Source organism: Panthera leo, chromosome A2 (genome assembly GCF_018350215.1).
Source record: "Panthera leo isolate Ple1 chromosome A2, P.leo_Ple1_pat1.1, whole genome shotgun sequence".
Classification (NCBI taxonomy): domain Eukaryota; kingdom Metazoa; phylum Chordata; class Mammalia; order Carnivora; family Felidae; genus Panthera; species Panthera leo.
In genome coordinates, this window is record NC_056680.1 from 69,738,070 (window position 1) to 69,750,507 (window position 12,438).

Consider the following 12,438-nt stretch of genomic DNA (forward strand, 5'->3'; position numbering starts at 1 on the left):
TGTTACTGTAATTATTTATACAAACTGATTCATATCCTTTATATGATGTTACAATTGTCTACTCCTATGCTTACATAAAAACTCCAAATGCCTTTTTATTGTACTAAAAGGTTTATGTGATATCTAAGCATTCAGGAAAGTGAACAAACAGGAATGGTTAGGGCAAAACAGGGACAAAGGGTCAGTGGTGCCAGGGAGGTCAGCGACTGTTGTCCCATAGGCAGGGCTGCGGACCATGGCCTGCAATACACTTACAGTCTCAGGAGTGCCTTATAGAAGGGCCTTGTGAAGAAGGCATCAAGAAGGTACTGATGGATCAAAGCCAGGCCTAGGATCCGACCACTAAACCTGAACCTGGAACACAGACAAGGCAGAGCAATTTAAGGCCAGGTAGAAATTTACACTGTTAAAAATTTCAATTTGTATTTGTGTTTGATGTATTTCTTGATAATACTCATTGTAAGTTGTTTAAGGAATTTGCCAATTAATGACACAAGGGAGGTACCCATTCTCCTTCTCCTTCTTACTCTTTACCATAAACAATGCCTATGTGCTTGGTATGTGCTAAAGGAACCCTCCTTTCCCCCAGGTACAAGAATAGAGTCATTAGGCTGGAATTCTCTCCTCAGAACTGATGGTATAAGGACCCAAGAGAAGAAATGCACTGTAAAGGGGAAGTCTGGAACCTAGATAAACAGTCCACATTGAACCTGAGGAGGACCTGAACCCAAGACACAGAAAATTTTTTTGGACCGTCCATCCTTATCTGTTCAGATATTCCAGAGATACCACCTGAAGGTCAAATGTGCACCTGATACCTGCCAAGAGGTGGAGAATTTGAGTATGAGTCCCATATGGCAGTTGTGCTTACAGTCAGTGGGAAGAGTTACATTGAATCACATTGTGATAAGCAATAAGCTGAGCGGACATTGCTATTAAATACTGCCAGCCACATGCAAACAAAGAACAGGTCTCTGCTGGAAGAATTGGTCCTGTAGATCTAGCTACCTCCAGCTGTAAGGGCCTTTACCAATTTAAATCCTTGTTGGGGCAAATCCTGGGATTTTTTTCTAATATCCTGGAAGTTTTGCTAATAACCTGCTTGGCTGAGTGCTGAGGCTCCCTTGGTCCCATTGTGGCCCTGCTCCGCAACCAGATTCTTATCTGCTTGGTCTAACACCCTGGTTTCCTCACTGTGTGGGCCTTGGCCATCTCTGGCTCCTATGTCCATATAACAGGGGTCTCCCTGGTCTCTTTCCATCCAAGTAGATTTTTCACCTAAGTGTGAACTTAATTGTGATTTTTCAGATGGTCTTAGTTGGAATTTCCAATTAACCCATCTTTACTACCTTTCATGAGGTTCTTTTCAGGCTCAGAAGATTTCCTATTCTTTACTATAAAAATTGTTTAAATTAATAGATCATTTGATCCCATAGAATAAGCATAATTATAAACAACACTTCAAATTGGCAATAGTCCTGGGGCTCCTGGGTGACTTAGTTGGTTAAGGGACGAACTTTGGCTCAGATGATGATCTCACAGCTCCTGAGTTCGAGGCCCACATCGGGCTCTGCGCTGACAGCTCAGAGCCTGGAGCCTGCTTCTAATTGTGTTTCTTTCTCTATCTTTCCCCTTCCCTGCTCACACTTTGTCTCTCTTTCTCTCTCTCAAAAATAAAAACATTAAAAAAGTTTTTTTTTTAAAAACCCAAAAAACAAAGAAAAAAAAACAAATTGGCATATTTCAGGTGGTCAATTGTATTTGCAGGAAACAACATGGGAATATTAACATAGAAATATTATTGACTCCAAAGAGACTAGAGGCAAAGGGAAGCTCAGTGAAGGCGTTATGGGCTGCACCGTGGATGGAGAAGTTCATAGGATAATTAGACATCTTAGAGTCCTTGAGTCCTTGCGGCCAGGGTGCCCCACCAGTGCTTCATCCCTCAGTGCTCTCTCCTGCCCTGCCCAATCAGTCCCAAACATGGTTACCACAATCCTGTTTACTTCTACTCCAATATAGGCTTACCCATTCTAACTGTACTCTAAGCATTACAGCTGATAATTCTAGCATGATGATGGGGTTGGTGACCATCCAGATGGAGATGACCAAGGCCACCCAAAGCAGAAAGACAGCAAAGATCAATACAGGTGCCTGGCTAAGTACCCTCCTCATTTGGAGGTGGCCCCAAAGGGCCTACTAAAGAAATATTGTAATCTCAGCAGGGACTAAGTACCCACAGATATGGAGTAGATAAAAATATTACACAAAAATCCAAGTTTCAACTCAATGTTGAAAAAATGGAATATTTCAATGAATTGTGAATTTTCTAACAAAATATAAAATTATTCAAATCTATTCAAGAAGAAGTAGAAAACTTAAATAGACCAATAACTACAGTGTGAACTAGAAAATTATAAGGAAAAAGGACTTGTACAAAATTGATGCTGGGAATGGATATATATACCCATGTATTTAAAGACATAGTCTTTCAAACCCTCCACAGATAGAAAACTCCCTTGCTATATAAATAGTTCAGAAATCATAAAAGTATAGAAAACTCAGTTCATCATTATGAGTTACATCACCATAAATGGAATCTGGAAAAGAGCAAAAGAAAGAAAACTAAAGACATCTCACTCATACATTAAAAAAATCATAAATAAAACACCAGAACCTACCAATCCATTCCCAGAACAATGCAAAGTGATTAAAGATATTTGATTTTAGGAAACTGAGGACAGTTTAATATTAGGTATTCTATTATTAGAATAAATTATGATGTCAAAAGACAAAAGTCATATGGCATTTTTGGTTGTTGTTAGAAGCTGAAAAGTTAGTTGTTAGTATCTGCCATCAATCTCTGAGGAAAAAAATCTTTGTAGTAACCAGGACGAGAAGAATCCTTCCCTACCATAATGAGGAACATCTATCTCAGCACACTATTTAACAGTAAAAACACAGAAGGATGCTGGTTACCACCACCCTTTACAATATGCCTGGTATGTGACCTCGTGCAAGGACTTAACTACCTGATTTCCATTTCCTCTTCTGGAAAACTGCACTCTTTAAATGATATCATTGTCTTATTTTATTTTTTTTTTTATTTAAATTTTTTTATTTGACGTTTATTTATTTTTGAGACATAGAGAGACAGAGCATGAATGGGGGCGGGTCAGAGAGAGAGGGAGACACAGAATCTGAAACAGGCTCCAGGCTCCGAGCTGTCAGCACAGAGCCCGATGCGGGGCTCGAACTCACGGACTGTGAGATCATGACCTGAGCCAAAGTCGGTCGCCCAACCGACTGAGCCACCCAGGCGCCCCTCATTGTCTTATTTTATGTGGGCTTCCAACACCAACTTGTGGTAATTAGAAATATTTCAGTTTAAGTAAACTTCAACTAGCTTAAGCCAAGGGGAAATTCTTTATAAGTCCCTAGTGGTGTCTCACAGAATCCAGGGTCAGGAATGCAGTTGGGCATCAGAAAAATGAGGGACTCAAGTGACTTCTCCCTTCTGCATCCACCTTTTCCCTTTGGCTCCTCTCTGTGCACATCTGCTCCCTTCTTCTCTCTTGCCATCAGCGCTTCTCATGGTTTTCATCCTGGAGTTCAAGAGCAACTTGAGTCTCTTTGTCCTAGGTCCAAATTTCCAGCACGATTTCTTGCTTGTTGCAACTCAGGTTGGATGCTCACCTTGGATCAATTGTAAGTGATCAGGAAAGCAAGGTCTGGGGAGGATATCTCAGGGTTTGGTGTCTTGCTCAGCACTGTGCAGCAAAGATCACCACTGCCTACCTCTCAACAAAGGGCTGTGACCAGATGGAGTGTGGCAGATGGCATGGTTTCTAGCACAGCGGACTTGCAATGCAGACCACCAATAGACCGTTTGTTTGTTTGCTTTGAAAGGAGTAGACCATAAGATGGAATTTCTAAAGACCAAATTATACTGGTTTCACAGTATAGGCTGATGCAGGCCACTAGTAAGCTCTAGATATTTTTTTGTAGCTGTGCAAGCAATCTATGATAATGTGGTTTGGCTTTGCATAAACACAGACAAGATGGCTCATAGCCAGACCAAAATACATATGGTAAGATATATTCCAGAGTGATGAACTGTGATCTAGAATGAGTTTGTGTAAAGCACGATACAACTGTACAATTCAAACCCAAAACAATAGCTTAAAAAGCATAGATTGGAATGGAAAGCCGCCTTTACCAGTTGATGAATTGCCATGGTGCTTAATTTCATTTATGAGAAAACATCTTCTAGTGATCCTGCACTTCCTTTATTTATCTCATTTAGCTTGAACAATTACTTGTTGGGAGAGTGATTGTATGTGTTGTTACAAATGTGTAGGAATTATGAAATGGAAAGAAATTATGTCTCTTTACTTCTGTATTAATAATTGAAGAAATTATGCACATAATTTATTTTATTTTTTTATTTTAAAGTGTTCTTTTTTTAATGCTTATTTATTTATTAAGAGAAAAAGAGAGACAGAAAGTGAGTCAGGGAGAGGAAGAGGGAGGGAGTCACAGAATCTGAAGCAGGCCCCAGGCTCTAAGCTGTCAGCATAGAGCTCGAACTCATGAGCTGTGAGATCATGACCTGAGCTGAAGTCCCATGCTTAACTGATTGAGGCACCCAGGTGCCCCTACTGTGCACATAATTTAAGCAAAAAAAAAAAAAAAAAGTTTGTTTTGATCTAAGTTACTTGGCACAAATGGGTTTTTTAAAAATGTTTATTTATTTTTGAGAGAAAGAGAGTACAAGTGGGGCAGGGGTAGAGAAAGAGGGAGACAGAATCCGAAGCAGGCTCCAGGCTCTGTGTTGTCATCACAGAGCCCAATGCAGGGCTTGAACTCACGGATCCCGAGACCATGCCCTGAGCTAAAGTCGGACGCTTAACTGACTGAGCCACCCAGCACCCTGGCACAAACAGTTTTAAGGACAGATAAAAGTAAGTCACTACAGGGGGCACCTAGATGGCTCAGGCAGTTAAGCATCTGACTTCAGCTTAGGTCATGATCTTGCGGTTTGTGGGTTCGAGCCTCGTGCTGGGCTCTGTGATGACAGCGCAGAGGCCTGGAGCCTGCTTCCGATTGTGTGTTTCCCTCTCTCTGCCCCTCCTCCTCTCATGCTCTGTTCCTCTCAAAAATAAACATTAAAAACAAACAAAAAAAAGTAAATTGCTACAGAAGTACGAGATTATGCCTTCCCTGCCTGTGAGTATGCATGGGTCACTTTAATATCCAGGCCTCAAGCCCCCATTGCAGAGCCCCCATGAGTGAACTTGCAGGGCCTCTGTCCTTCCTTCCTCCTCAGGGACCCCATAAGGAGTCTCATCGGATACTGCAGACCAGCCTAGCTCTCGGGGTGTGGCCCTGTTCCTCCTTCTTTGCTGGGCCGCCATTCTTAAAACCATACTGATCTCAGCAAATCCCAGAGATAGTTAATGTGCTGCATGTTCTGGTGCCACTGCCATCGACCCCCAGGCTGCTGCCCAAGATCTACGCTTCGAAGAGGCTTGTGCTCATTTTTATTTTGCTGGTAGGGAAACAGCTCCTCGGTATTGACCTGCTCTGGTAGAGGGACTTCACAGCACAGTTTCTGGGGACCTGAGAGTTTCCTGGGACTCTTTTTGAAGTGCATTCATTGTCCTTGAATTCCTAGGCTGGCAAAGCCATGGTGGGCCTAGGGAGCAGCTACCACCCCTCATTCACATCTCCAGCTCAGGCTTGCTGGCCACTCGGGCTTGCTGTGCCATTTTTCTGCTTCTCTTGAGCTGTGTTATTTCTGAGGACCCCAGATTCCCTGCTCACACTTGCTTTTTGTTGGCTTCCCTTTGCAAGCATATCAGACATGTCCACATGTGTTCAATTCCACTGAGGGACACCATTCAACTTCTCTTCACAGGAGGGGCCTCGGACCCCAGGTGAATCAGAGGATGCAAGTGAAGACAGCATGGAGATATCTGAGGACACGAGGAGACAAGGCATCTCCCTCAACTGCATGTACCAGGCATGTCTAAATCCACACACCAGCTATACCAGGGCAGGTCCCACAGGGGCCCTTCCCCTTGTACCAGATGGTGGGTCTCAACCTTTCCTCCATTCCAGCTACTTGAAGGATACAGCACTCTGATGGGTCAGGAGTGGGGCCTCCTTGCATCAGTAATCCTCAAGTTGTGGGAAGACAGAGTTTCCCTCTAGCTCCACCTTGCATATAATATGAAAACTACCCAGGATATTCAGATATGCCAGCACCTTAAGATATATTCCTGACTTTTTAAAAACACAGAAGCCATTTTTCCTATTTGTTTACTGATCAGAGATGAATCCACAGAAACCCATTTGGACCCAAGACACCACAAAAATATGATCAATGTAGCAAAATACCAAGAACTCTATATTTAATAGAAAAAAAAATCACTTCTATTGAGAGCCAATCAACAACAGGTTTCACTGGTAAGAAGGAATGGTCTGTTTTCCTTCAGGGGAAGAATATGCACAGCTTATAAGCAGACTTATCGACATAACCCCACCAACTTTGTGATTTGTAGAAATAGCACTTGGACCCTAGTTCTTTCCCATGCATTGATTTTCCATGCATTGCAAGTTTCTGTTATTGGCGTCATCGACACTTACCCTCCTGCCAAATCAAACCAAACCAAACGAAACAGAATTGGGCATTTTTGAGTGTAAAGAAAAATATGAACAACATAGAAAATACCAAATAAAAGCACATCAACTCCATTGCATGGGGGGACATCTTTCACCCTGATGGGTCTTTCCCCTGCATATCCCTGGATGAGCACAGACACACTTGTGTGTGTTTATGGGGTTGCCTTGACACTCCTGCTCCTCTGCAGCGTCCTCTTTTCACACCACAGGACAGCTCAGAGGCCCTCACATATCTGCAAATATAGATTTTCATCGTGAGATTTAAGTAAACTGGCAAAGTATTACAATTTCATAAATGTTCTTCACTTGGTTTGGCCCCTCCTGCTCTGATGGAAACATAAGTATTTCTCATCTTTATCCATCTGCTCACAGGTATTGGGGGAGGCAGCATGCAGCCAGTTAACTCTGGGACCATCAGAGGACTTTTGAAATGGGCAGATGTCAGTCTTCAAACAGCCTCCTCAATACCTCACTAGATGTCTGGAGGATGAACGGAGTTGCCTCTGTTCTCATAAAGACATGGAGGGAGATTATGGCAGGAGATCTAAAAGGAACCAATGTCACTGGCACGGATTTATCTCAGTTCCATCTGCATTTTGTACATTTTAGTGAGTTCAAAAGGTAATGGAGTTTCACACTTTCTAGCACATCTTCCCACATGGCTTAAAGGCCCAACAAAGACCTGACTCCCCTTGAATGTATTATTGTTTGTTGACTCATTACTCTCTGGGCTATTTGCTAATAATTCAAAACAGGCAATTTGGTGGGAAAGAAAAAACTGTCAGTTCTGGTGTCAGGCTGCCTCAGGTTAACTCTTCTGACCTGTGTGACTTTGGACAAGCTGCTGAGCATCCATGAGCCTTAGTTTACTCATCTGCAAAATGGGGGTCATGATGGTACCGCTTGTATAGAGCAACTGCTAAAACACTAAAAGACTCTGTCCAAGGACTAGGGGAGGTCAGTCTACCTGGGTATTTAATACATATGATCTGTAGATCCCTTATACCAGGCTCAGAACCCCAGGGCTGTACATCCATGCTGGATTGAAGGATGAGAATTGGACTAAGCCAGTGGACTAGTCTGCTGTTTGCTGCTGCTGCAGAACCGCAAGCTTTTGCTCTGTTTACACATAGCATTCAGGCGTCACAGTGCATGATTTATTGAAATGAATTAAAAATTATCATCTGATTTTATCCCAGCGGAGCACAACTAAACAAGCCTACTGAAAATTTCTGAAACATCGTATATCACTTGATGCCTGTTGATTAGGTTAATTGCTCACATTCCCAGTATTGATAGCAGGTCTCTAGTCAAGAAGAAAGCAAGAAAGACTGAACTGCAGAGGAGACTAGGTGACTGAGGCAATGTATTGAAAGACGTGGTGAATGTTTTACACCAAGAAGCCGACATAGCAGGTTTCCTCCTCCTTCCCCCTCTCCCTCTTCAATCTCCCCAATGGAACTTTGCGTGAGAGCATGTTTTAGCAGGAAGGTATTATGTAATGATTTCACAGTGTATTTTTCAACTGATTCTTTAAACAAAAACAGTTTGTGCAATGGCAAAAAATTTAGTCAGGAAGTTTAGGAGAGGAATTTCTTGTTCACAGGCTGAATTTAGGGTAGTGAAAGCAGACGGCTTGCCAAGGGAAGAAAATAAAAGACCAAATGACACCTTGGAAGGACAATTTGGAAAGTGAAACGAAACACTCTTAAAAGGCTTCTAATTAATCCCTTTATATAAAAGTGATATAAAAATGGAATAAAACCCTCAGTGCACTATCCAGGCAATATGCTAAGTCTAAAAGATTCTGTAGTATGTATCTGGCATTAAACTTGCCCCCCTAATAATTGTCTCAAGGTGTCGTTGGGTTTGGTGATCTTCTCATTTTCTTCTTGACTTATAAGTAAGCCTTCAGTCTCCCTCTGTGTGACTCTGGTTTCTGGATATTTTGATGCAACACTACTCAGCATCATAGAGGCCCCTTGCATCAGCTTCAGCCTTGAAAGACCCAAAGCTGACCCCATCTCCTGGCCTTCCTGCCTAGAAAGGTAATCAGATTATTGAGTAATCAGTATATTGAGAACAGTAAAGAGGCTGGACACTTGGTTATAACATGCTTGGCTCTTGCTGCCTTTGGTGAGGGGATAGCAACTGGAGTAGATGTGGGAACATCTGGCAGGAAACAGAGATTTGCCCCAAATCCAGTACAGTTTTCAGACTTTGGAGGCCTCTTCCAAATGCCACAGCATCTCCTGGAGCAAAAACACCTGTCAGAAGCAACAATGTACTGGCAAATCCGAGGGGCTCAAAATCATTTTGTTGAGTCAATGAATGAGGCCATAGGGCTGCTAAAACTACACCCATGCCAGAATGCTCCCAGAACACCATCACAATGGCCTCCTTTCCAAGCTGTGACTCTGTGACTGCACCCACCTGTGCCCTGCCTAACACTTGCAGACTTGACAGCAGGTGGTTTGTATCAGCTGAATTCTAGAAGGCTCTCTCTGCAGAAACCATGTTTTCCATTCCTGCTACTTTCTTGACTGCCTTAGGTCACTGGTAATTGACCAGACTTGTGGGGTTAAGGTCTTTTAAGAGGTCTCAAAAGAATAGAACTTGTTCCTCAACTGCAGCACTATTGACTATTGCTGTCCAATGCACTCTAAGATGTCTGACACTACCTGTGGCCTCTACCCACTAGATGCCAGTACTTGTTGTGATAACCCAAATTGTCCCCAGACATTGCTCAATGTCCCTTGGTGGACGTGGCGGCAAAGCCATCCTCTCAGGGGAAGAATATCCAATTAGGTGATCAGAGTCTCCTTTCTAACTGACACATAGGCACCACTTGCCTCTCCTGGACCTTCTGAGGCAACGAGGTTCACCAATCTTAAGGCTTTATGCTCTACTCTGCAATACCTGGGCAGTTGTTCAGTACTCCTAGAATCTCTAAGTATACCTTCCTACTCCACCAGATGTTATTTTAGACTCCCACCAGGAACTTGGCCTCTAGGTTTCTCTTGGGGAACCGATGGGAGGGAAGAATGATTCTTTCCAAGAGCACCAGACTGTGTCATTCTTTCTGAGCAGATGACACCTGATCTGAATTAAGCCTCCAAGAGAATGAGCATTATAAGCTTGGGGAACAGCAATGTCCAAGGGGGACACATACAGTTTGTTTGAATAACAGAGAAGAGCCTAGTGTGACTGGACCGCAGACAGACAAAGGGGGAATGGTAGAACATGAGTTTGGAGAGATACCCAGGGCGCAGTCCATGGTAAGGACTTAGGATTTTATCCAAAGTGTGACAGGAATCCACTGGAGATTTCATGTAGGGTCTATGAATGAACTGATTGATATGCTGAAATGATCACTCTGGATGCTGTGTGGAGAGAGGTGAGTCTGGCAAGAGTGGAAGCAGAGAGAATAGTTTAGAGGTTCCTGCAGTAATCCAGATGGGTGATGATGGTATCTTACACTAGGTTGTGATAGTGGAGGCGATGAAGTCAGATTCAGGATGTATTTTCACGATAGAGCCAAGAGGATTTGTTGATGGACTGGATGGGAGATGTGAGAAAAAGAGAGGCACCAAAGACATTCCATGATCTTGGACCAGAGCGATTGTGTAGATTGTGGTGTCATTTATCAAGACGGAAAACACCAGAAGAGAAAGTTGCAGGAAAAACTTGAGAGTTCTCTTTCAGACATATTAGGTTTGTCACGCCCATTAAATATCTGGGTAGAGCTGTTGAGTAGGCAGCTGTACCAATGAGTCAGTACTTCCGGGAACAGGGCCTGGCTGCAGATATTAATGTAAGGGTCAGCAGGATGTAGGTTGCAGTTGTAGTTATGTAGCTGGATAGGATTTCCCCAAAGAAGCGTATGCAGATAGAGAGGTGGGCCAAGGGCTGAGCATTCATGGATCTGAAAGATGAAGAGGCACAATAAAATATATTGAGAAGAAATGGCAATGAGGTTGGAGAGGAACCAAGAGAACATGTTTTGGGATGGAGACAGAGACCAACTGTGTCAAGTGCCTCTGAGATCAGGTCACAGGAAGTCTGAGAGTTGCCCAGTGGATTTGGCAACCTTGATGAGAGCTGTTTCCACGGGGGTAAAGGGGAGGAAAGGCTAGCTAGAGAGAATGGGAGAAGAGGAAGTGGACAAAGTAAGCACAGATACTCTATATGAATGTGTCCCTAAAGAGGAGCAGTAAATCAGAGTGGTAGGTGGAAAAGGGTGTGACACCAAAGAAGGCTTGGGTTTATTTTTCACATGAGAGAAATTATGGTGTGTTCATGAATTTCCAATTTCAACAAATTTACTGAGTGCCTTCTATGTATGAAGTGTGTAGAAAGATGACAAAGGTAAATGTTCATTCTGAAGAGTTTACAGGACAGTAGGAGGAGAGACATAACAATGCAGCATTTCATTGCCACATGAGATGTGCTGTAGAAAAGTACACAGGGTGTGTGAAAACACAGAGGAAGGACACTTGTTGATTTGGGAGGGATTAAATCTAGGCAGGGTTCCTGGAGGAAGTGATGACTGAGGTAAGCTTGGAAGAATGAGTAGAAATTAGATCACTTTAAGGCAGGGAAGGGGTTTCCAAGAAAATAAAATCACGTGAGGAAAGAGGTAGGAAATAGAATGGAATGTGTTTAGAAACGCATGCAATTCATGATGACTAGAGCACAAAGAGTGAGGAGGGGCAAGATTAGGCTGAAGAAAGAGGAAGTAGGAGGTCCTGCAAGGTCTTATTTTCCACGCCAATAAACTCAGCCTTTAAATCATAGAGAATGGGGACCCACTGAAGGGTTCAAGCAAGGGAGTGATATATTTGGTTTGTGATTTAAGAAATCAGTCTGCAGTCAAATGGAGGGTAGACTTGAGGAGGGCAGATAGGAGGGTGTATTAAGTATGTTCAGGTCATTGTGAGAAAAATTTTGGAGGTAAAAATGTCAGGACCTGGAGCTTTATGTGAGTAGAAGAAGGGAAGGATGGTAGGAGGTGGTTCATGGGAGAGATTAGATGCTAACTTGGAGGAGGATCAAGATAAAGATGTCTAGTAGGTATGTGGATAAAAGAGTCTGCAGCTCAACAGAGAGGTCAGGCTACAAATAGCTTTAGAATTCATATTGTAACATGGAGAGAACTTTATAAAACTATAAACTTTGATTCTATTGTTATATTTTTATAGAATTATATCTATCTTCCCATCTATCCAACCGCCTATAAAATATCATGGGAGGACTTGAGACAAAATATTAATAGTACCTACTTCTGTGTGGAGATATTTCCTTATGTGAATTAAATTTCTTACAATGAATGCACAATACTGATATTATAAAATTATATATGTTTATTTATGTAAAAAATATGTAAGTTAAAGTTTCCATTAAGGGAAGGACTGATAATCGTTCACTGGGTTTGTTGATTAGGTGCTCATAGAAAGGGCAGTTTTGGTGATGAAACTGATCTGATACTGACATCAGATTCAGTAGGAGATTGAATGAGGGAAAGGAGTCATAACCAGGGGGAGAAGGTAAACTATAAAGATGGATGAGAAAGAGAAAATTGCTGGAGCAAGGGTGTGGAGGAGATGGAAGCAGATGGATCCAGAGCCTAAGTGGAAGGGTCTGTCCTGAACAGGAGGAGGGCAATGCCGAGAAGGTGTCAGCACTGGGAATTTGTAGCTGGGGTGGGAACTTGAGGTGGTCACCTCAGTGTTTCTACCTTAGTAGGATCTG

The 12,438-nt window shown here is 42.6% G+C and overlaps 1 protein-coding gene across 1 annotated transcript in view; it reads right to left on the minus strand.

Moving 5' to 3' along the window:
* Positions 1-12,438, minus strand: part of HECW1 (HECT, C2 and WW domain containing E3 ubiquitin protein ligase 1) — a 401,044-nt gene that overhangs the window by 18,695 nt on the left and 369,911 nt on the right. Inside the window, exon 27 of the mRNA XM_042914353.1 lies at positions 256-354. Within this exon, the coding sequence (XP_042770287.1) occupies positions 256-354 (99 nt within the window). The remainder of the gene's footprint in view (positions 1-255; positions 355-12,438) is intronic.